This window comes from Typopeltis vanoorti, chromosome 10 (assembly GCF_054136105.1).
Source record: "Typopeltis vanoorti isolate ZY-2024b chromosome 10, IOZ_Tvanoo_1.0, whole genome shotgun sequence".
Lineage (NCBI taxonomy): Eukaryota > Metazoa > Arthropoda > Arachnida > Uropygi > Thelyphonidae > Typopeltis > Typopeltis vanoorti.
Genome location: NC_143558.1, coordinates 3,751,814 through 3,778,831, shown reverse-complemented (window position 1 = coordinate 3,778,831; position 27,018 = coordinate 3,751,814). Strand labels below are relative to the sequence as shown.

Genomic DNA, 27,018 nt, shown 5'->3' with positions numbered 1-27,018 from the left:
TAAAAATAGGTTTTATTTCAGATTATCTTACAGAAACTGTGAATTAATGTTATTATTAATGTTGGCAATGATTATATTAATTATGTCATATAATTTATGAGTGTAAATCTATTAAGTAGTATATTAATCATATTTTTAGAGTTCACCCCCTCAGTTTTGTCCTAAAGGACGAACAGCTGATATTGATAGCATTCTAGATGCAATTTATAAGGCCGAGAAGTTTATCTACATTGCTGTTACGGATTATATCCCTGCACTTATTTATATGAAGCCCAAGAAGTAAGTTTTAGATATAACATGTGATATGTTTAAAGTTGTACTTTATTCTGTGTAAATTTGATTGTTTTCATTTGTTGATTAATAACAGAATATTATATAATTACTTAATAATATTAATTACTTAATAAAGCTAGAGATAAGGCCTCGAAAGACATAACATCAGTTAAGCAGATAAAGGACGCCACAGGAGTAGCACTACAAGAGGAGGACAAAATCAGAGGAAGATGGGAAGAATATTTTTGTAATCTACTAAATGAGGAGAATCCAAGAGAGAGGTGTGAGGATGGAGAGGCAAATGAAGGATCGGTGCAGGACATAAGCAGAGAGGAAGTGTATTGGGCACTGAGAAAAACGAAGAATGGAAAAGCTGTGGGGGGCGGACCAGATACCTGGAGAAGTGTGCAGAAGCTTGGGCAGCAAGGGCGTAGACATGTTATGGGATCTGATGAGGAAAATAGCCCAACAGGAAAAGATACCAGAGGAATGGAGGAAAAGCATTCTACAAGGGAAAAGGAGTCACATGCTGATGTCACACACATTGAAGATATGGGAAAGAGTAATTATAGGAAGGATACAACAGGAAACAAAAATTGGTGAGGAGCAGTTTGGATTTATGATAGGAAGAGGGACAATGGATGCAATATTTGCGCTAAGGCGATTGATGGAGAAATATAGGGAGATGCACGCAGAGCTACATATGGTGTTTATAGACCTGGAAAAGGCATATGACAGAGTGGCCAGACAAGAGGTATGGAGGTGTATGAGGAAGAAGGGGGTGTCGGAAAAGTATGTGAGGTTGGTGAAGGAGATGTATGAGGGAGCGAAAACTCAGGTCAGGTCTAGTGTCGGCATGACAGAGGGGTTCCCCATTGTCGTAGGGCTCCATAAGGGATCAACTCTGAGCCCCTACCTCTTTGATCTGGTCATGGATGTACTAGTGGAGGACGTCAAGAAGGAGGCACCAGGGAGCATGATGTTTGCCGATGATATTGTTCTCTGCGAATCATCCCGAGAGAAGCTTGAAAAGCCTCTGGAAGAGTGGAGAAAGGTATTGGAGGAGAGAGAGGCATGAAAATTAACCAGGTAAAGACCGAATATATGACCAGATCAAAGAGGTAGGGAGTGATGAGGATATGATCATATGACTCCAGGGTGAAAGGTTAACTTCAGGGAAGAAATTCGAGTACCTTGGGTCAGTCGTCGAGAGGAATGGTGACCTGGATGAGGAAATACAGCACCGAATAACATGCAGCTGGATGAACTGGAGGAAGATGAGCAGGGTCCTGTGCAACAAGAGAGTGAGTTCTAAGATGAAAGGAAAGCTGTATAAGATGGTGGTGAGGCCGGCGATGCTCCATGGTGTGGAGACGTGGCCTATAACAAAGGCACGGGAGAGGAAGATGGAGGTGGCGGAGATGCAGATGTCATGATGGATGAGTAGTGTGACAAAGAAGGACAGAATAAGGAATGACTACATCAGAGGGACGATCAAGGTGGGACCGATCGGTAAGAAGGTACAAGAAAGCAGGCTGAGGTGGTTCAGTCATGTAGAGAAGGAGTGAAAAGTATGCTGGTAAACGAGTGGAACGTATGGAGGTGGAGGGAAGGAAAGAGGCAGGCCCAAACTCAGATGGAGGGATAAGGTGGCAGAGGATCTTAGGGAGAAAGGATGGAGTCGGGAAGATGCTCTGGACCAGAGAATCAAGAAGAAGAAGATTAAAGATGGGAACACCGACCCCGTTTAACATGGGATAAGGCATAGTGAAAGAAGAAGAATTATATAATTACTTAAGAAAGAGTAGAAAAAGCTACAAATTTCCACTGTAACTTATTTTTCATACATATGCACACAGACATTATTATTAGTAATATTATAACAAATCTCCATACATCCAACATTCATTATGGAAGATCTCACTTATTGATCATATTGACCCTTAAATTCGTTCACGTTCCTGGCATTCATAACACATTCCAGTAACGTATCCCACTCACCCCACCACTTTCCGTGTAAAAATTCTACACGGAAACTCACTCATCCCACTCACCTCCCTGTTCAATACACCTTCCAGGGATATTGCCTCTCATTATCTTGCTCTCACTTTTCACTCTGTTTATAATCTCTTCTGTATTTATCCAGAAAAAATTCCCCTTACTAACTTTAAATCTCTTTATTATATTGCCTCTTTTCTACATATCCACTAAACTCTGTGCTTACATACCTTAGTTACTCACCTCTGGCCCCCTCTCATAGTTTCCTGTTACAGTGGAAGTAGGTAAACAAAAACTAAGCACAGTAGTCTATGTGTGGTCTGACCAGTGCTTTATATATATATACAGTGATGTACCCACTTCCTTATTCATAATTGTTAATATACTCCTTATCAGAGCAATTCTACAAATACAATACACAGAGCCCTATACTTCTGAACTCCCAAGTAGCTTATTAAAGTTATGAAACTATGTAGAGGGGACCAGAAGTGAGTAACTAAGGTATGTAAGTGGCAGAGTTTAGTGGACTCTGCAAATGTCTTTGAAGAGTCCAAGAATATCACTGTATATTATAGGCCAATCTGTAAATCTGGAGTTGTGGTTAAAGTATTGGAAAGGTTGGCAAGATATAGGATAAAAAAAGTGGGTTGATAACAGTACTATTCATTATGCTTGTCAGCATGGGTTTGTTAAAGGGAGGTTGTGTGCCACACTTCAATATGTACTATTACAATGTTACGAATGTATTGGAAAAGGGAGATGCATATGCAGTGGTACACTTTGATTTTGCAAAGGCTTTTGATAGATTGACACACCAGCATATGAAGATGGATGCAAAAAGTGACACGAGCTGTTAAAAAAAAAGATAAGTATTAGTAGTAAGGAAAGATATTATTGTGTTTATTATTATTATTATTATTAAACAAGACCTCATGGAGTCAAAGACTCATCTAGGAGGTCCTTTTATCTCACACACATCTCATCATACCGTGTCTTAAACACATTCAAACTCCTTGCAGACACCACACTCTCAGGCAAGGCATTCCAATCACTCACAACTCTGCACGAAAAAAACCTACCTCTCACTCCCCTACTCACACCCTCTTTATACAGTTTCCAGGGATGACCTCTGGTTCTCCCCTGATCTCCCACTATTCTCTGTAGAACTTCTCCACCATTGATCTTACAACAACTCCTTACCAACTTGTAGGTCTCTATCATATCTCCCCTCTTCCTTCTCTCCACCAGACTCTGCAAATTGCATCTTCTCAATATTTCCTCATACTGAACATTCCAGAGGTCAGAAACTACCTTAATCAATCGCTTTTGGACCCTTTCTAACATCTTTTCGTCCTTCTGAAAACCAGGTGACCAAATCTGGACGCGATAGTCCGTGTGGCCTAATCAAAGCCTTATACAACGAAAAAAGAATCTTCCTACTTCTACACGTCAGTGTCCTCCGCATCCTTCCCAGAAGTCTTTGTATTGTCTTCACAATTTTGGCGATGTGTCCCCTAAATTTTAGATCCTTATCCACTATCACTCCCAGATCTCTTATTTCTTCTATTTCCAACAATACATTCTCACCAAGCATAAATTCTGCATCCCATCTTTGTTTTCCAAATTTTAAAACCTTACATTTTGCAACATTGAACTCGCATCCCATTTGCTTCTCCAATCACTCAATTTATTCAAATCTTCTTGTAAGGCCACAACATCTTCACTACTCTTTATGGTTCGTCCCAACTTTGCATCATCTGCAAACAACTGAATATCTCCATCCAAATCTTCGCCAATATCATTAATATACAAGTTAAATAGTAATGGCCCCCAAAACAGACCCCTGAGGCACTCCACTAGTGACTTTCCTTTTCCTGGATATTGCACCCCCATACACAAATTGTTGATACCTATCAGATAGCCAGTCTCCAATCCAATGCACTAATCTAATATCGAACCCCATCTGCTCTAGTTTCACTGTCAACTTATCATGAGGTACTCTATCAAAAGCTTTTGCGAAAACCAAGTATATTACTGTGTATCCTTCTCCTCTGTCCAAGGAAGCAGTCACTTTATTGTAATAAGTAAGTAGATTACTAAAACATGACTCTCTTTAGCAAATCCATGCTGTCCATCAAAGATTATACCATTGTTGTCAACCCAACTCTGGATCCTAGTTCTCACAAGCTTCTCCAACAACTTAACCACAACACCTGACACAGAGATATGCCTATAGTTTGATGCTTGAGTTCGATCACTTCCTATATGAAGTGGCACAATCTTGCCCTCCTTCCACTCCTTAGGAACTTGACCGAGTGCAAGACTCGTATTAAAAAATATGTCAAGGCAGGTGTCAACTCTCTGGCACATTCCTTCAGAATACGCGGTGATATATTATCAAGTCCCATAGCCTTATTTACATCTAGTTTTCTCAACTCCCCAAACACCTCTTGCTCACTTATAGTCAGTCTCTCCTCCCCATCATCAACTGCTCTTAATCTCTCCATGAAGTCACATTCACAAGATCGAAAGATCTTTATGAACTGTTCATTAAGTATCTCCACCACACATTCTGCAACAGCTGTCTTTATACCATTTCCTCCAATCAATGTCATCCTTCCATAATCATTCTTTCTTTTGCTGGCTACATATTGAAAGAACTCCCTAGGATTCTTTTTGGCTTCATTAGCTAACTGCTGTTCATACCTCTCTTTAGCTACTCTCACCAACCAAGTCACCCTCCTTGCCTGGTCTTTGTAGACCTCATGAAATTGGTTACTTCCACTTCTCTTATGCTGCCTTCACAATGCCCTTTTTCTCTGTATCGCATGCTTAATCTCTTTATTCATCCATCTCACACCTACCTTATTTAACCTTCTCACCCATGGTATACATTTAGACATTGCATCTACTAAATAGTTTTTGAAAATCCCCCAAGCTGCATTGATCTCTTTTACAGCTAACTCCTCATTCCATGCTACACCTGCAACCTGTCTCCTGAGCTCTTCATAATCACCCCCCCCCTTTGTAGTTCCACATATACCCTTTTTTCACAGGGGTCCTTGCACTGCTAGCAACCACCCAGGTAATCACCTCATGGTCACTTTTCACCAATTGGTGGATGATTTGACACCTCATTGATAATTACATCCTCCGATGAGATGACCAAATCCAAGACCCTTAATCCTCGTGTGCCCTCTGTTACATACTGTCTGAGGTAGTTATCCCTCAAAAACTCAAGAAACTCATTTTCCTCTACTTCCGGTTGCTATCTCTTCATTCCAGTCTATATTGCCATAATTAAAATCACCCATAATGATCACCCCTTTCTTATTTGCTTGGCTTATTTGACTATACATTTCACTATCACCACCATCCACATTACCAGGTCTATAACAACATCCCACCAAGTATTTGATTCTATTCACCTCTATCTCACACCATACTGCCTCAAAACCACTGGCCCTATTTCCCTCTTGCATCTCTACCTTGTATGGTAGAGATGCAAGAGGGAAATAGGGCCAGTGGTTTTAATAACTCTTTCTCTATCATCAATAGCACTCCCCCTGCCTTTTTACCCCTTCTATCCTCACGAAACACATAATACCTTTCCATCTCTATTCTTGCCAGGATGTCGTCCTCATCTAACCATGTCTCACTTATTCTGACAATCTCTGGGTGCACAGACACAATTAGTGCAACCATTTCATCTGCCTTGTTTCTTATACTTCTAGCATTGGTATACAAACACAACAACTCATTTCTGGATCTACAGCTAGTTCCACTGATACCACTCACTCGATGTGATCTCTCTCCATGTTAGACTGGGGCCATTTCCCTTTCTGCTTCTTCATTTTAGAACCCTTTTCAATTCCAACTGTTTCTTCTCGATCCCTGGTCATCCCATTACTTTCCTGCCTACACATGCTCTCACCTCCTCTTGGAGCATCCACCTTTCTCACGCTGTGTACCCCTGTCCACCCTGAGCCTCCCCGTTTCCCTGCTCCTCTTGCACACCCATTCTCTCATTTTCTATACTCATACCTCTCACTTCCCCATTCATTTCCACTTCTTCAATCTCTCCTGTCTTACTCTCCTGCTCTTCCACATCACTCCCCTCTTGATCTGATTCATTCTCTCTCTATTCACTTCTCTACTTTCCAGCAGTAGTCTCTCCAAGCGACTCACACCACAACCACTCAAATGCAGTCCATCGCTCCCATACAGCTCACTTCATCCCTCAAACTCATTCCACACATTAACAAACTGTACTCCCATCTCTTCACACATTTCAGCCAGAATATCATTCATAATCCTTGCTCTCCGCCTCATTTCACCATAATCATACCTAGGCAACACACTGACTACCTTTCCTGTCACACTATTCTCTTTTATCTTTCCAAGCAGTCTCCTGACATTCATTTTGACATGCTCTTTGTTCTCTCTCAAATCATTTGTACCGATTAATACAATTAACTCTTTTGCTCGCTCCCGCCTCATATTCAATGCCTCAATCACTCTGCTCATTTTACCGCCTAACAATACTAGTTTTTAAGTTTGTGCTATTCGACGTGATGTTTTTTTTTGTATAATTATATCGTATTTAGTTAGGATTTTATGATCTCAGTAATGTCTCCACATACAGCGATTATATTCAACATAGTGGCTGCCAGTTTTTGTACTAGCTCTAGCCCCCCCCCACCACCATTTAAAGATTACGGTATTCATAACCTAGCTGATGATTTTGTAGCTTGTTACGCAAGCAGTGTGTATGCATCCCATTGTTTAAGAATGTAGCATTTGTGAGACAGGAATGTAATGTGTGCAGGCAGTGGGAGGCATCGGAAGACATGAGTGTTTCGATTTTGGGATTTAGCAGTGGTGGAGCTAGTGCTTTGGAAATGGGTGATTTTCCATGGACAGCATGGATTTACTAAAGGAAGGTCATTTTTAGTAATCTGCTTACTTATTACAAGAAGATGACAGGTGCATTTGACAAGGGAGATGGATACACAGTTGTATATTTAGATTTTATAAAGGCTTTGGATAGATTGCCGCATAGTAAGTTGATAGTTAAACTAGAATGGATTGTGTTGAATATTAGATTAGTGCATTGGATTGGAGATTGACTCTCTAATATCAACAAGTTCTTGGGGAGCAGTATCCAAGAAGAAGAAAGTCAAGTGGTATGCCTTAAGGATCCATTTTAGGGCCATTTCTTTTTAATCTGTATGTTTAAATGGAGATATTAAGTTGCTTGCATAGGATGCAAAGTTGGGAGGAACCATGAGAAGTACAGCAGATATTGCAGCTTTTATGTATCCACTAAAAATAACTCGGGTGTAAAGTATTCACTTCCGTAAGGTATACATTCCAGGCAGACCTATTAGCAAAACTATTAACTCTTTGGATGTTGATGGAAAAGTGGATGAAAAAAAACATAAGTGGAAGAGGTGGATGTATTAAAACCTATTCCAAGAACCTGATTTGATTATAGCAGCCAAGGTGGATGAGATATTGGCATGCATACTGAAGGAATGTGCAGAAGAGTTACACAATGTTATGTCTCAAAATGTGTATGATTTCTACATGTGTTGAGACTCAACTCCAGCAACTTTCATTAACCAGCTACTTCACCTTCAGTTGAAAATCCCTTATAAAGGTTTTTCACTGGAGATTCAAACCTGTGTCTTCCAGCCAAGGGCACTGCCATTACTAGCTCAAGTCCAAATACTCCACATAGTACATTTTAATTTTAATAGGTATTGGTAAATATGGTGGAGTATCATTTGCACAAAACTATGTAAGAAAAAAAAATATAGCAAAACTGTACAGACTATGCGAGGGTGGTCTTGAAAAGTTTTCGGCCTTGACTGTAGATGGCAACACTGTCTGCAAGAGATATTTTTTCAATAGTTGGTACATCTGTCATAAGCATCCATGTGAAATTGCAAGTCATTCTATCAAGTAGTTTGTTTTATATAGCTGTCCCATGCTAGCCTTTTATAATAAAGTTACAAGAGCATTAGATGAGAGAAAGGCATATACTGACATTTTCTTAGACTTAGCAAAGGCATATGACAGGGTGCCACATGATAAGCTGATATTCAAGTTGCAGCACATGGATCTGGATGTCAGATTGGTCAACTGGATTCAGGATTGGTTGTCCGACAGTATCAGAGAGTTGTGTATGTTGTAAATGGGTTATCATTCCGTTGTATAAGACTCTGATCAGACCACACTTATACTATTGTTCTCAGATCTGGTCCCCAGGATTTGAAGGGGATAAATTAACTGTGGAAAAGGTACAATGGCAGATAACAAAGATGGTGTCAGGACTGTACAATGTTAGTTATGAGGATCGGCTGAAGGAGTGTGGACTGCAGAGTTTGGTGGATAGAAGAAAGAGAGGTGATATGATTGAGACTTTTAAACTGTTGAGAGGTGGTTACAGGGTTGACACTGGGGAGCTCTTTCACTTGGTTGAACAGCAGGAAGGAGTCATGACAAGGGACCATCCCTGGAAGTTACGAAAGGAAACTGTGAGAAAGAGGGTGAAGAATGGTTTCTTTGCATGGAGGGTGGTTGAACAATGGAATGCATTGCCTGATAGAGTGGTGAGAGTGAGAACGGTCAATGCATTTAAGTAGTGGTATGACAGACTTTGTGTTTCCTAGGGGAACCTCCCTCGATGAGTCTTGATAGACTTGTGTTTCTTAGAAAGGACCTCCCACAATGAGTCTCTTGACTCCATGGAGGCCTTAATAATATATTTTGCATGAAGAATTGCATATTTTTGAAAAAGCTTTGCTCAAGATGGGTGCTGCGCTTGCTCACAACAGATCAAAAACACATTCTCATGAAAATCTCTGAACAATGCATGGAGCGTTTTAACAAGAATAAAACGGATTTATTACTATGGATGAGACCTGGATTCACCATTACACAAGAGAATCCAAACAGCAGTCAAAACAGTGGACAGAAGCCGGTTGTTCAGTGGCAAAGAAGACAAAGTCAGTTCCGTAAGCAGGAAAGGTCATGACATCGGTGTTTTGGGATGCTAAAGCCGTTTTTTTATTAATTATCTTGAAAAGGGTAAAACAATAACTGCGGAATATTATTCCGATCTTTTAACCAGACTAGACAAAAAAATTTGTGAGAAAAGACCTGGTTTGCAGAAGAAAATAATCATCTTTCATCAGGATAATGCACCTGCCCACAAAAGTGTTTTTTTTTTCAATGGGAAAATTAAGGGATCTGCACTATGAATTGTTGGAACATTGTTGCAGCTGTAGAGGGGTATTTTGCAGAACCATTACAAGAACAGGATAATGGCGCCGGAGCATCGCTGAAATAAATGTATTAGTCTTAAGGGAGATCATGTTGAAAAAATAAAAATAATTTTTAAATTATAAATTCGTTTTTTCATTGTTAGGCTGAGAACTTTTCAGCCCACCCTCATACTCAATAGAAATAGGTATTGACTTTTTTATGTATCAGAGAAACTTTGATCCTGAGAAAAACAGACATATATTTAAGACAGCCAAATGTATTTCTGTATGTTCAAAATTAAAGTATATATACCTGTTTTAGGCCTTCTGGAGTGCTATGCAGTAATCCAAATGCTGCAGAGTTTGCAGAAATGCATTGTGAGTCATTCAGAAGCAATATCTGAGAGAAAAAAAAAAGTAATTCCAAAATTAATTCACCATTGGACACTTTAAACACCAAATGTATAGAATTTGCATAACACGCAACTTATCAGGTGCCAGGATGATTTAAAAAAGATGGACAGGAAAGTTTCCCTTCATTCTGGTTATTAATACTGTCCATAGTGATGCACAAACCTTTCCACAATGTGCTTTGCTTGTTGAAGCTATACTACTTAAACAAACTCAGCAAATTTTGTTGCCAGAACAAATGTTAATAAGATTCATTATCTCCATTTGCTCTGTGATGAAAGATTAATATCATTTTGAAGAAACTGGATCACTGGAAGTTAGACCTCACAGAGGTCACAAAAGAATTAGTTCACTACAAGTGAATGAAGTTACTACTGCCGTTGTGGCCATGCATAACAGCATTGGTTCCTACAGTGTATGTGCTGTATCAAGACATGTGGATGCCTTACACAACTGTCTGGAAAATTATGCACAACATTCTGCATTTCAATGGAGTGATAACTCTTTTATCTCTGCAGGTCAGCGTCCTTCTCAGTATTGCAGGAATCCCCTGGGTTACCTTCACCACCTTTGCAATATGCTCCCTGAATTTCAGTTTTCTATCAATCATCACCCGCAGATCTCTTGTCTCCCTCTACCTCCTTCAGTACAGTGCCTCCAATTTAGTATGCAGCCTCCCATCGATGTATCCCAAACTTCAAGACTTTACATTTTGCTTCATTAAACCCATACCCCCATTCATTTACCCATCTCTCCAGACTTGGATTTGAATCCAGTCTATGATACAAAAAATCTTATTCAGGGCTTTTCAATCAAAGGTGAGTTAGCTGGTCTCATACAGAGGTAGAGGTTTTTTTCTCTAGACACTTGGGTTTTTCATCACTCAAAACAAACAAACCAGCCCCATGAACACACACATATCTACAGACATAAATACTACTCTTGGGCTAAGAAGGCAATGAGAAATCACCTTGTTCTTTAACCACTATTCTAGGATGTGTTAAATCTATAACCACTATTCTCAGATGTGTCAATCCAAAGATTGACACATCCTAGAAGAAGAAAAAGACAGATAACAAAAATGTTATCAGGACTTTGGAACATTGATTAGGATAGAAGATAAAGAAGTGATATGATTGTAATACATCATCTGTTGAAAAGTAATTACGAGATGGAGGTTGGGGAGAGTTTCTTTTCTTTTAGGTTTGCACGGTGATCCGAATGCATTTTTGAAAATTATGGAGACAACTACCGTGTTTGAATCGGAATTGGATTCAAGCACGGTAGTTGTCTCCATAATTTTCAAAAATGCATGGGTAGAGTTTTCATTAATAGAACAAGAAGTGTCCATCCCTAGAAATTACAAATGGAAGGTGAGTAAGAGAGTGAGAAGATTTTTTTTTTCTCTCATGGAGAATAGTAAGAGCATTGCATTGTATCTTTTGAGAGAGTGGTGACAAAGAACAGACAGTGAATGAGTTTAGGGAGTGACATGAGAGACTTTGTGTTGTTTAAGGATGACCTCCCATAATAAGTCTTAATGAATCTATGGAAGTTGATAATAATAATAACAATGAAGTTCATTTAGAATGGAAATGATGCTATCAAACTTGGCCAGATGATGCAATTTGTTCTAAGGAAGAAATTCTTTGTAATATTTGCTACAACTAGAATTGACTGTATTTAAAAACATCAAAATATATGTGGTAATTACTGGTAACTATATAATTAAAATGTTTTATAATATAATAATTATAATACTAAATTTTACTGGCCCCCAACAGGTATTGGTCCGTAATAGACACTGCTTTGAGAGAAGTTATATTCAATAAACACATCAAAGTGCGCCTGTTAGGAAGTCCACAGAATCATGCTGAATTGAATAAGCTGATTTTCCTTGACTCTCTTAGTGCACTAAACAGCTCACTCTACAATATTGAAACGGTATGTTTCTGATTTCTTGAAGCATTATTGTATTTAATATACTTGTATGACTAATGTAATTTAAAGTTTTAAACAAATAAAGCTGAAAGGAAGAACTTATACTAAGAAGAAATTCTTAGTATAAGTTAAAAACATATTGGTGTAAAGTGGAGATTGAAAGGAAGATATATTTAGTTGGATGTTACTATAGCCCATAGAATGTGGAAAGTGGTGATGAAGAAATCTTTCAACAACTTGGATTACTGAACAAAGGAAGGATAATTATTATGGATGATTTTAATTATGGCAGTATAGATTGGAATGAAGAAATAGCATTTCGGAATAAGATGCATTTCAGAGTTCTTGAGTGATAACTATCTCAGGCAGCATGTAAAAGAAGACACAGGAGGATTGAAAGTTTTAGATCTGATTATTTCATCAGAAGATGTAATTGTGAGTGGGGTTTTGCACTTTCCTCTGGTTGCTGAGCATGATCATGAAGTGATCACCTGGGTTGTGGCCAGCCATATGGAGACCTCTGTGAGGAAATGATATATATGGAAGTACAAGGCCGGTGATTATGACAATCTTAGGAGACAGCTTGGAGATATAACATGAAATGAGGAGTTGAGTGGTATGGAAATAAATGCCGCTTGGGAACTGACAAAGAAATTTTTTGTCAGTTCTTTTAACTCAGAAGAAGGCACTTTGAAGGCAGTACAAGATAAATAATAGTAATAATCAGTTATGACTATTATTTATCTTGAACTGTGAAGAGTATAAAGAACAAGCCAGGAGAGTGACTCAGTACAGAAAACAAAAGTGCAGTATGAACAGAAATCGACAAATCAGGTGAAGAAGAATAACCCTAGAGAGGTTTTTAGATATGTGGGAAGTAGAAGGAAGAATAATTATGGTAAAATGATATTAATAGATGAAAATTGTAGAATAGTAACTGCTGCAGAAGAGATTGGTGAGATATTCAGTGATCAATTTATAAGGGTGTTTCATCGTGATCAGGGAAGAATCATGAGGAACTTAGGTGCAGAGGATATATCAGAGGACAACTTAATTGTGAGTGAACAGGAGGAATTTGAGGAAATAAATAATCTTGATGTCAATAAGGCAATAGGATTTGATGTCCTATCACCACACATCCTAAGGGAATGTTCCAGGGAATTGGCAGTAGCATTGGCATGCCTGTTCAATAAGAATCTTACAACAGCACATGTTCCAAGGGAGTGAAAAGAAGGTAAAATTGTTCCACTGCATAAAGGTAATGATAAGGCTGTGACTATAAATTATAGGCTAATCTGTATATCTGGAGTTGTGGTGAAGGTACCAGAGATATTGGTGAGAAGCAGAGTACAGAAATGGGTTGATAATAGCAGTATTCTCTGTAGTTATCAGCATAGGTTTGTTAAAGAGAGAGATTATGTTTTACTAACTTACTTATGTACTATAACAAGGTGAAAAATACCTTTCACAGGGGAAATGCATATACAGTGGTGTAGTTGAATTTTGCAAAAGCTTTTAATGACTGCCACACAACAAGCTGTTAAATAAACTGAAATGGATGGGACTGGATAACAGACGAATTGGATCAGTGACTGGCTGTTGGATAGGTATCAGAAAGTTGTATATGGAAGCGCAGTATCCTGAAAGAGGAAGGTCACTATTGGTGTGCATTGCAGTTGTCAGTTTTGGGACAATTGTTGTTCAATTTGTATATTAATGATATTGGGATGGGTTTAACTAATGATATGCAGTTGTTTGCAGATGATGCAAAATTGTGGAGAGCAATGCAGAGTCAAGCAGATGCTATGGTCTTACAGGAAGACTTGAATATATTGTATGAATGGGCAGGTAAGTGGCATGTTCAGTTCAATGTTGCCAAGTGTAAGGTTTTGAAATTTTATAGCCTGCTGAATACAGGATATAAAATATATGCAGGAATATTAAAAGAGAAACTAAGCAGCATTGTAGAAAACAAATTACTAGAAGAACAAAATGGCTTCCGAAAAGGCCGATCCTGCATAGATCCAATTTTTACTTTAAAATTATTAATAGAAAAGAGAAGAGAATTTCAAAAAGAAACACATGTGGCGTTTATTGATTATGAAAAAGCATTTGACAAAATTAGTCGACAAAAAGTGTTTAAAATATTAACCAATTTAAACATACCAAACCAACTTTTACAATCTATTCAAGAAATATATACAGGAAATAAAATAGCAGTTAAATTAGAACACACCTCAGAATGGAAAGATATATCAAGAGGAGTACGACAAGGATGTACCCTCTCACCTCTGCTTTTCAATATATATATAAATGAAATATTAACAATCTGGAAACAGCATAACCCATTTGGTATACAAATGACCCCGCAAATGAAGATAGATACACTACTATTTGCAGATGATCAAATAGTATTAGCTACATCAGAAGATGACTTACAAAGATCATTAAAATCATTAAATGATATCTCAAAGCAATATAATATGACAATATCCAAAGAAAAAACAAAAATAATGGCATTCAAAGGAGAAAACCCAATAAGAAGTAAAATAGTGATAGATAATACAATACTAGAACAAGTAAACACTTTCAGATACTTGGGATGTGATCTATCATACGAAGAAGAAAAAGACATAGACACTAAAATATCAAACTTTGTCAAAGTAAATGGCATAATAAATAGTATATTTAAGCCATCCCTGGTACAAAAACACACTAGAATCAGACTATATAATGTCTTGTCAAAACCAACTCTACTATACGGAAGCGAAACATGGACCATGAAAAGGAAAGATGAAAAACGAATTCAAACAGCAGAAATGAAGTTCCTCAGAAAAACAGCTGGATATACCAAGTGGGACCACAAAACAAATGAAGAAATCTTACAATCACTAAAAATCAAACCAATTTATTACTACATAAGACAGTATAAACAAAAATGGCTAGAACATTTAAATCGAATGGACAACAGCAGACTACCAAAAATATTATACAGATACAAAATAAGTGGAAAAAGAAGAATCGGAAGACCAAGAAAGAGATGGCATGAGACCAGAACAGGCCACATGGCCTATATTCCATGATAGGAAGAAGAAGAAGAAGATAAGCAACAATGGGATATGAAGTATACACTTGGTGGGTAACGTTAAAGGAGGTAGAGAAGATGAGGGATCTGGGTGTGGTGATGAACAAGGACTTGAAATTCAGGGACCACATTGCACAAGTTGTGAAGTGATCATATCAGATAATGGCAATGATGCAGAGAATCTTGACATGCAGAAAAAAAAGAGGTTATGATTTTGTTGTATGAATCCTTGATCATGCCTTACATGGATTATTGTGCATAGATTTGGTCACTGGGTTTTAATGGTGACAAGGATATGCTAGAAAGTTTCCAGAGAAGATTCACAAAGGTGGTCAGTATGCTTTGGAATGTGGAGCGCGAGAACAGATTGAGAGAATATAAATTGCAAAGCCTCATTAATAGGAGTAAGAGGAGGGGGGGGGGGATTGAGACATTTAATCTAGTAAGAGATTATTACCAGGTTGACATGGAAGAGATTTTTCATAGAATGAGAGACAAGGTAAAACCAGAGGCCATCCCTGGAAACTGTATAAGGAGGATGTGAGTAGATGATTGAGGAGAAAGTTCTTTGCATGGAGAGTAGTTGTTGAGTGGAATGTAGACATATTGAATCAGTTTAAGGCACAGTGGGATTAGCATTGTATGCGATAGTGTGTCCACGATGAGTCTCTGATTCCATGAGTAAAACTCGGACTCATGATGAATGGTAAAGCTGGTGAAAGTCTTGATCATTACGCAGAATGAATGCTTGCTAAAATTAACTCATAGCTCTTTTTTGCAATGCCGATGACCTATTATACTGTAGTATATGATCTAACTAGAAAATTATATTTGCTTTCAAACACTAATGTTGTACTTGTTCTCTCACTTCGGGCACATTTAAAAAAAAAATGGATACCACTTGGCGGAAACTTTGCTAAAAAAAAAAAAAAAAAAATTGCAATTGATTCCTTTTTAAGGGTGATTTTTTTTATCAGTAAAGAGAGTTATTGTTAAGCACCATGGCTTATTTAACCAAAGGTAGAAAGGAAGATTTACGTAAATTGGCTGAAGAATTGGGAGAGAAGCCAACTGTTGAAATGAAAGTGATAGATCATATACTACAGTATAATAGGTCATTGGCATTGCAAAAAAAAGAGCTATGAGTTAATTTCAGCGAGCATTCATTCTGCATAATGATCAAGACTTTCACCAGCTTTACCATTCATCACGAGTCCGAGTTTTACTGGCACAGTCAATAGGACCTACAAGGTGAGAGCAATTCGTTATGTAAATGCATGCTCCCATGTTTTAGAGTTCTATTTTGATTATTTGGGCGAAAGTCTGTTTTAATACAAAACAAAAAAAAATGGCATTCGGAGTTTGTTCCATCCTGGAACAGTAGTAGTTTTTATTTCTCGCCAGAGAAAGAATATATCAGTATTCAAATTTTGTTCCATCCTGGAACAGTAGTACAATAGTTTGGATAAAAGAAAAACACGCCAGTGTTCAAGCTATATTTTCGTCCCAGATAAATCAGAATAGTTGTTTTTTTTTTTTTTTTTTCATTTTAAATTTATTTTGTTCTGTTCTGCATTTACTGATTTGTCCTGTTTTGCATGTTTGTTCCATCTTGGAACAGTCAGTACTTGTGATTTCTCGCCAGAGAAAGAACACGACAGTGTTATCATAGTTCATTTTTGCATACTGTTTTGATAGTTCTGTTTTGAGATTTAAGTTATTATATAGTAGCGGTGTAAAATCGAAACTATTTCTTTTTTGTTTTTATATATCCACATATATATATATATATATATTTGTGTATTTGAAAGTGTAGTAAATTGTGTAGTTGAAGTTTTTTTTTTTTTATCTGATAATATTGTAAGATTTATCTATGTTTACAAATGATATGTTGAATTTAGTTATGAGTCCCATAATCGCCAAATATATACATCTCATTCTGGGCATTTAAAAAAAAAAAAAAATTGCAATTGATTCCTTTTTAAGGGTGATTTTTTTTATCAGTAAAGAGAGTTATTGTTAAGCACCATGGCTTATTTAACCAAAGGTAGAAAGGAAGATTTACGTAAATTGGCTGAAGAATTGGGAGAGAAGCCAACTGTTGAAATGAAAGTGATAGATCATATACTACAGTATAATAGGTCATTGGCATTGCAAAAAAAAGAGCTGTGAGTTAATTTCAGCGAGCATTCATTCTGCATAATGATCAAGACTTTCACCAGCTTTACCATTCATCACGAGTCCGAGTTTTACTGGCACAGTCAATAGGACCTACAAGGTGAGAGCAATTCGTTATGTAAATGCATGCTCCCATGTTTTAGAGTTCTATTTTGATTATTTGGGCGAAAGTCTGTTTTAATACAAAACAAAAAAAAATGGCATTCGGAGTTTGTTCCATCCTGGAACAGTAGTACAATAGTTTGGATAAAAGAAAAACACGCCAGTGTTCAAGCTATATTTTCGTCCCAGATAAATCAGAATAGTTTTTTTTTTTTTTTTTTCATTTTAAATTTATTTTGTTCTGTTCTGCATTTACTGATTTGTCCTGTTTTGCATGTTTGTTCCATCTTGGAACAGTCAGTACTTGTGATTTCTCGCCAGAGAAAGAACACGACAGTGTTATCATAGTTCATTTTTGCATACTGTTTTGATAGTTCTGTTTTGAGATTTAAGTTATTATATAGTAGCGGTGTAAAATCGAAACTATTTCTTTTTTGTTTTTATATATCCACATATATATATATATATATATTTGTGTATTTGAAAGTGTAGTAAATTGTGTAGTTGAAGTTTTTTTTTTTTTATCTGATAATATTGTAAGATTTATCTATGTTTACAAATGATATGTTGAATTTAGTTATGAGTCCCATAATCGCCAAATATATACATCTCATTCTGGGCATTTAAAAAAAAAAAAAAAAATTGCAATTGATTCCTTTTTAAGGGTGATTTTTTTTATCAGTAAAGAGAGTTATTGTTAAGCACCATGGCTTATTTAACCAAAGGTAGAAAGGAAGATTTACGTAAATTGGCTGAAGAATTGGGAGAGAAGCCAACTGTTGAAATGAAAGTGATAGATCATATACTACAGTATAATAGGTCATTGGCATTGCAAAAAAAAGAGCTGTGAGTTAATTTCAGCGAGCATTCATTCTGCATAATGATCAAGACTTTCACCAGCTTTACCATTCATCACGAGTCAGAGTTTTACTCCATGGAAGTCAGATGTTAATAATAATAATAAAATAATAATATTGCTTAGTACTGGACTTAGGATAGAAGGCAAAGGGAGATTTTGAGAGATGAAAAACCCAAAGTGAAAGACAACAGTATAGTTGGGGAAGTTATCAGTATGTAGCTGCGGTATGGTGATGAGCTGAGACAAAGAGTGAGAATCATGAATGATATGCTCTCAGAGCTATGCGAGGATAATGGAGTGCAGTCTGTAGATGTGTGTCATGTATGTGAGGGAAGAATGGAATCGTAGAAAAGTGATGGATTGCATTCAAATGGCTTTGAAGTGAGTGAATTAAAGAAACTGTAGCTAAGTGCAGTGTATGTCATGCAAGCAAAAGATTCAGAAGTAGAAGAAGAGATGAAGTGAAAAATAAGGAGAGTGGAATGGAAGAGAACTGCTTGGTAATGGTAATATTAATAGTGTGAGAGACAGTGGCAGCTGGTGAAAATGTTAAGTGGGGGTGCTGCATATACATACAAAATTTAAAAAAAAAAAAATTATTTTTTTCCTAATCAGTAACCAATTTATTAATAAATAAATTTACATATTAAAAAATTGTTTATTAAAAATATTTCACCCTCACCAAAACACGCACCAATAATAAAAGTTTCGTATCTCATAGAAATAATGCACCAATGATATGATACACTGCTCAAATGAGCAGTATCGGAATGACTCATAATGTGCAATCACAAAAGCAAACAAATATCGGCGAGACTGTCTACGATTGGTCGAACGTGATAATATCGACACTGCGTTAGATAGCAGTGTATTTGTTTCGTAATCTAAAGCATTAATCGAACAGTTCCAATTATTAACTATTCAATCAATGTCAAAACATAAGCTGTAACCTTAAAAATGTTGTATTGCATTTATGTAATATTGTAAGCTTTGTTATTATTTATAAACACAAACAAAATTTTAATTTTTAATTTTTTCCTTGGGAGTACTGCAGTGTCACAGTGCTTATGTACAGGCTGCCACTGGTGAGAGATGAAGAGAGAATGGGAATGCAAGAGTAACAGAGAAATGGGGCGAGGCAGGTGGATATGGAGACATAGTATGGGGAGAGTGAATTTGTGTTTATGGGGTGATCAGCATAGGAATGGAATGGATTAGAAGTAAGGGGGAGGAGAGTATTTGAGACTGGGATAAGCGGTGATGAAAGTAATTGAGGAAGGAAAGGTGTGGTAGAGAAGTCACAACCAATTGGCAGCTTGGGTAAGACTGGTTTCAGACAAAAAGTAAACTGCTCTGTTTATTTACAAATTCCAAGAATATCAGAAATAAGGAAGATGAAATTGTTTCACTGACTGAATTTATTTGTCCAAAATTTGTTGGAAGAAGTGAAACATGTTTGAATGAAAACAATATTCTAGTGGGAATAGAAATGGAATAGTACACTGTACTATTCAATACCATCCCCCAAAAAAGCAATGGGTTTAACTGGTGATATACAACTGAGTGCCAATGATGTAAAACTAGAGAGAGAGGGTGAGAGAAATCAAACAGTTATTGTGGCCTTACAGGAAGACTCGAATAAATTGTACGAGTGGGCAACAGTGTAAAACTGTCAGTTCAATGTTGCCAAGTGTAAGATTCTGAAATTTGGTATGCATCAATGGGATGCAAGGTATTCACTTTGAAGGAATATAAACAACCTTGTTGTTTATATTCCTTCTGCAATGCTTTCTTTTTTTGCAACTCCTATTTAATATCACTACTCATCCACTTTATCCCCACTTGGTTTATTTTCCTGACATTGGGAATGCAGTCTGATACTGCTTTTTTCAAACAATCTCTGACCACTTCCTTGGCACTAATGACATTCTTTCCTTGTAACTCAAGTCATGGCACTGCTCCAAGATGCCTCATGAGTCTGTCATAATTACCAGTTTTATGATTCAATAACTCCTTTCTTGAGAGAATTCCACATATTTAGCAACTTCCCAGTATAAGACTGCATGGTCACTCATACCAATTGGAGGCAGAGTGTCTACCTTGATTATGGATATAATTCTGTGTTCAACTCTGTTCTATCATACCAAGTTAGCAGACTCACAATCTTTACTTCCTTACTCTCCATTTTCACTGCTTTCAACAACTCTTTCATATCTTCTCTCACTGTGTATTTTTCCCATTTCAAATCATTTGTTCTGTCATAAAGAACTAACAGCACCTTTGACCTGGCCTTTCAATGAAAGTATGGCTGTGGGAAAGGTGCACAGGGAATGGAAGAAAGGTAAGATAGTGCCATTGCATAAGGGTGGTAGCAGATTGGAAGTGTCTAATTACAGGCAAGTTTGTGTGTCATCAGTAGTTGTTAAAATCTTGGAAAAATTAGTGAGGGACCATATACAGCATTGAGCAGATGAGGGTAATGTTATCGGTGAGAGTCAACATGGATTTGTGAAGGGGCGCTCTTGTTTTGGCAATATGCTAGCCTTTTATAATAAAGTTACAAGAGCAGTAGATGAGGGAAAGGCATATACTGCCATTTTCTTGGACTTAGTGAAGGCATTTGACAGGGTTCCATATGATAAGCTGATATTTAAGTTGCAGCACATGGGTCTGGATGTCAGGTTGATCAACTGGATTTGGGATTGGTTTTCCGATAGGTATCAGAGAGTTGTGTATGGTGGGGCAGTTTCAAGGTGGCAGAGGGTTACAAGTGGGGTCCCACAGAGCTCAGTACTCGGACCTATATTGTTTAACCTTTATATCAATGACATTGTCAGTGGATTGTAGGGGATTATTCAGTTGTCTGCAGATGATGCGAAGCTGGAAGGATTATTAGTAATAGTGCAGATGTGATAGCCCTGCAAGAGGATTTGAATAAGCTAGATAGATGGGCAAATGAATGGGGGTTTGGTTTAATGCAGCAAAAGATCTTAAGGTTTGGGACACATAGATGGGATGCTGCATAATCTATGGGAGGAGCTATACCAGAGGAAGTAGGGGAGACAACAGATCTGGAGTTGATGATTGATAGAAACCTGAAATTTAGGGGACATATTGCAAAGGTGGTGAAGGTAACCCAGCGGATTGCTGCAATAATGATAAGGACACTGACCTGCAGAGATAAAAGAGTTATCATTCTGTTGTATAAGACTCTGATCAGACCACACTTAGACTATTGTTCTCAGATTTGGTCCCCAAGATTTGAAGGAGATAAATTAACTGTGTTCAAAGGCGGATAATAAAGATGTTTTCAGGACTCTACAATGTTAGTTATGAGGATCGACTGAGGTAGTGTGGACTGCAGAGTTTGCTGGATAGAAGGAGAGGTGATATGATTGAGACTTTGAAACTGTTGAGAGGTGGTTACAGGGTTTACACTGGGGAGTTCTTTCGCTTAGTTGAACAGTGGGAAGGAGTGATGACAAGGGGCCATCCCTGGAAGTTACGAAAGGAAACTGTGAGCAAGAGGTTGAGGAGTGGTTTCTTTGCATGGAAGGTAGTTGAACCATGGAATGCATTGTCTGATAGACTGGTGAGAGTGGAACATTCAATGAGTTTAAGGAGTGGTATGGTAGACTTTGTGTTTCCTAGGAGGGACCTCCCATGATTAGTCTTGATAGACTTTGTGTTTCTTAGGAAGGACCTCCTGCAATGAGTCTTTTGACTCCATGGAGGCCGGCCTGAATAATAATAATAACAACAATCATCTCTTTCATTTCTTCGTTGTGAAATTCACTACCATTGTTTTGTTGTATGTATGTACGTTGTATGATAGACTTTGTGTTGTCTAAGTCAGACCTTTCATGTTGAGTTTGATAACTCTATTGAGGTTTATAATAATAATAATAATATACTACATGTGTCTAGTATATAATTTTTTTTCAGAAATTATTTGCTGTCCCAGTGTATAATGAAAGCCAAACCAAAATCCCATTTTCTCGCATTAATCATAATAAATATATGGTCACAGACCAAACTGCTTATATAGGTAAGTTAAAACTTAATGAGCTTACAAATTAATACATTTTTGATAGTATTCAAATTTTTGAGCCTCAGAAATTACAAAAACAATATATTTTATGTGAATCTCACCCATGGAAGATTGGAAACCTAATGTACTTTAGTATTAGTACACTAATAGATAATCTAGAAATTGGCTCTAGAAATCAAATGTGGAAAGTTTTTCAAGGACCTGCAGATCTTCAATAAGAGAGTGGGGTTTCATATCAGCCAGTAAAATTTATCTTCTGCCTAACAGCAGTTATGAATATCTTGGATAGAATTCAAGGATAAGCTTTCCTCCATGCTGTTGGGTAGATATCAAATTCGTACAACAGCTTATATAGGCAATACAGGATAAATGTTAATTGAGCACAAGTTTTGAGCAAATCTTTTTCATTTGCAATTCTTCATGCAAAATATATCCTACATGTTCTTTTGAAATGCCTATAGTCTCAGCAATTTCACGCACTTCGACTCACTGGTCATCCAATACCATATCATGCACTTGATCAATGATTTCTGGTGTCGTTACACTTTTTTGGAGGTCTTTCACGTGGATCATCTTCAAGGCTGGTATGGCCACGTTTAAACTCTGCAGACGATTTCTTAATACGAAAACGAAGGAGAAGAGTGCCCATAAGGATATATTGTTGGAGGTGGAAGAAATAAGAGATCTGGAGGTGATAATGGACAAGGATCTCAAATTTAGGGGACACATAGCCAAAATTGTGATGACAACACAAAAGCTTCTGGGAATGATGCGGAGGACATTGACGTGTAGAAGTAATAAGATTCTTGTTCCGTTGTATAAGGCTTTGATTAAGGCACACATGGACTATTGTGCCCAGATTTGGTTACCTGGTTTTCGGAAGGATGAAGAGATGTTGGAAAGGGTCCAAAGGCGACTGACTAAGGTAGTTTCTGACCTCTGGAATGTCGAGTATGAGGAAAGATTGAGAAGATGCAACTTGCAGAGTCTGGTGGACAGGAGGAAGAGGGGAGATATGATAGAGCCCTACAAGTTGGTAAGGGGTTGTTATAGGATCAATGGTGGAGAAGTTCTACAGAGAATAGTGGGAGATCAGGGGAGAACCAGAGGTCATACCTGGAAACTGTATAAAGAGGGTGTGAGTAGGGGAGTGAGAGGCAGGTTTTTTTCGTGCAGAGTTGTGAATGATTGGAATGCCTTGCCTGAGAGTGTGGTGTCTGCAAGGAGTTTGAATGTGTTCAAGGCACAGTATGATGGGCTGTGTGTGTGATAAAAGGACCTCACAGATGAGTCTTTGACTCCATGACGTCTTGGGGTAATAATAATAATAATAATAAATTTTTATGAACTTCGAATGAATTTGTTTTGCTGTTAAACCTTTTTTTACAAAGAATTTTATAACTGTACAATACTCAATTTTATCCATTTCAAGGGATACAGAAACACTTTTTGTTCAGACATCTGCATAAAACAAACCACTTGATAGAATGACTTGCAATTCCACACAGATGCTTATGACAGATGTACCAACTTAGAAAAAAAAAATCTTGCTGACAGTATTTGCCATCTATGGTCAAGCCCTAGAACTTATCATATCATGTTCTGAGTGCAAGCAGTGTGAATGAATTCAAAAATAAGTATGATTGTTGGTATGTGTAGTATGTGGCCTCCCTCAATGAGTCCCTGACTCCCTGGAGGTCTCTCTTAATAATAATAGTAATAACAATAAGTAAGTTGGTAAAACATGATATGATCTCCCTTTAATAAATATATGTTGACAACCAGGGGTGCACCGGCCATATGTGTAATATGTGCAATGCACACAGGCGCCAAAGAGGAGGAAATACTTTAAAAAAATGTTATTTTAAAGTGATTTTTTTATTGGAGGGGGGGTAGGGGTGCCAACTAAAGTTTTGCACACATGCGCCGGACACTACTGTCGTGCCCCTGTTGACAACCACAGAGAATATTCTGTTATCAACCCATTTCTGTATCCTAGTTCTCACCAACCTTTTCAATACTTTAACCACAATGCTGGATATACAGACTAGCTTATAATTTACAGGTAGAGCCTTATTATTATTATTATTATCAACATTTGACCTCCATGGAGTCAAAGACTCATCGTGGGAGGTACTCACTATTGCATACAATGCTCATCCAACCGCGTCTTAAACTGATTCAATGTGTCCACATCTGCAACACACTCAGGCAATGCATACCACTCACCAACCACCCTCCATGCAAAGAACCTGCTTCTCACTCCTTTGCTCACACCCTCCTTATAGAGTTTCCAGCAATGGCCTCTTGTTCTACTCCCCTCTCCCATTCTATGAAAAATCTCTTCCATGTCTAACTGATAACAACCCACGACCAGCTTATATGTTTCCATCATATCACCCCTCTTCCTCCTATTCACAAGACTCTGCAACTTACATTCTCTCAATCTGTCCTCGTACTCCACTTTTCAAAGACCACTGACTACTTTTGTGAATCTTCTCTGTACCCTTTCCAACATATCCTCGACACCATGAAAACCTGTTGACCAAATCTGTGCACAATTATCCATATGAGGCCTCATAACCTCTCTATTTCTGCATGTCAGGGTTCTCCGCATTATTGCCATTATTCGATGTGATGTCTTCATAACTTGTGCAATGTGGCCGCTGCATTTCAGTTCCTTGTCCACCATCACTCCTAGATCTCTCATCTCCTCTACTTTTGTTAAAGTTTCTCCACCAAGTGTGTACTTTGCATCCCATCGTTGCTTAGCAAATCTCAAAACTTTACACACTTCAGCATTGAACTGACAGTTCCACTCACCTGACCATTCATGCAATCTATTCAAGTCCTCTTGTAAGGCATTAACATCAGCCTGACTATGCATTGTCTCCCCATTTTTGCATCATCCACAAACAGCTGAATATCACTAGCTAAACCCAACCGAATATCATTAACATACAAATTGAATAACAATGCCCGCAAAACTAACCCCTGCGGCACACCACTGGTGATCTTACTCTTTCGAGATACTGCACCCCCATATACAACTTTCTGATACCTATAAAGATGGTGAGCATTATCAACCCTTTTCTGCAGTGGAACAATTTTTACCTTCTTTCCACTCTATTGCAACCTGTGCTGTTGTAAGACTCTTATTAAATAGGCATGATAATGCTACTGACAATTCTCTGGAACATTCTCTTATCATTCATTCACACTGCTTGCACTCAGAACATCTAATGGCAATCCATTCCTATGAGCATCAACCTATGACAGAAAAATCTAGCCCTGACCTCCTTCTTAGTGGCATTCATTCTCAGCTTCCAAGGATGCCCTCTCGTTCTTTACCCACTTTCCATAAATTGAAAAATTCCATCAACTAAAATCCTATATTACCCTTTGAGAAGTTTGTAAGTCTCAGTCATATCACCTCCTCTTTCTCCTGTTTGCTCGTCTCTGCAGTCTACAAATTCTCAATCTGTCTTCATAATTAGTATTCCACAATCTTGATATTATTTTTAACACTCTCTCCACTATATCAGAATCACAATGGAAACCAGGAGACTAGACCTGCACACAATAGTCCAAGTGAGGTCTTATCAAAACCTTGTAAAAAGCCAGAATGACATCCTTATCTTTACATATGAACATTCATTTCAGCGATGCAGTTATCTTTTGAGTTGTATTTGCAGTCTTTGCTACATGGTCCCTAAACAGCAACTTCCTATCTACTTACACTCCAAGATCCCTAGCCTCATCAGTTTCTTCTAGCATAATCCCACCAATATAATACAATATTGGATATCTAATCATGCTGAAGTGAATGGCTTTACATATACTGACATCTGTTTTCTCATGCCCAATTCAAATCATTCTGCAAGTACTGCATATCAGCAGCATTCCTGATTACCCCCTACCTATCTTGGCATCATCAGCAAATAGCTGAATGGCACATGTTAAATTCTTCCCAGTATCATTAATGCAAAGATTGAATAACAAAGGACCAAACACTGATCCTTGTGGTACATACACCACTGGTTACCTTAAATCTATCTTGCAGACTCACATTCCCCGTAGACCACTTTTTGATATCTGTCAGTCAGTGATCCTCTTAGCTACATTAATATTCTATAACCCAAACCCATATTCTCCAATTTATGCAACTGTCTACCATGCTGTATTCTGTCAAAAGCCTTAGCAAAATCCAAAAGTATCATGATGTATCCATTACCCTTGTCTTGTTCAATGGTAACATTGTTACAGAATGTGAGCAAGTTGCTAAAATGTGACCTTCCCTTAGTAAACACACATGTTGCTCATTGCAAAGTAGAGATTCACTGTCAACCCATTTCTGAATGTGTGCCCTAACCAATTTTTCCAAAATCTTCACCACCATTCCTGAGATACTTATTGGTTGATAGTCAGATACATCAGTCTTTGCACTACCATTGTGCAATGGAATTACCACACATTCTTTCTATTACCGCTGAATCTTCTCTGTTTTGAGACTCATATTAAACAGCCTGGTCAAAGGGATTGCCAGTTCAGCTGAACACTCTTTTAGCACATGTGCTGATATCCCATCAGTCCCTATTGCTGAATTCTTATTCAGTTTGTGCATCAGCTCTAATACACCTGATCATCCTCATCCTCATACACCTGAGTTTCTTCATCCAGTGAAGAGGTAGCAGTGAGCTCAATGTTGCATACACCAGGTTGATTGCTTTTAACAAAATGGGGAATCATTAGTTAAACAATCTCTTCTGCATCTGTAACCCTCATGCCATCTGTACTTATGTGCTATAACAAGGTGACAAATGTCTTGAACAAGGGAAATACATATACA

At 37.7% G+C, this 27,018-nt stretch overlaps 1 protein-coding gene across 1 annotated transcript in view; it reads left to right on the top strand.

Moving 5' to 3' along the window:
• The window catches only part of LOC150102136 (5'-3' exonuclease PLD3-like), a 181,081-nt gene that overhangs the window by 145,171 nt on the left and 8,892 nt on the right, over window positions 1–27,018 (top strand). The window contains exons 7-9 of the mRNA XM_090399515.1: window positions 140–279; window positions 11,738–11,897; window positions 22,064–22,166. Of these exons, the coding sequence (XP_090255641.1) occupies window positions 140–279; window positions 11,738–11,897; window positions 22,064–22,166 (403 nt within the window). The remainder of the gene's footprint in view (window positions 1–139; window positions 280–11,737; window positions 11,898–22,063; window positions 22,167–27,018) is intronic.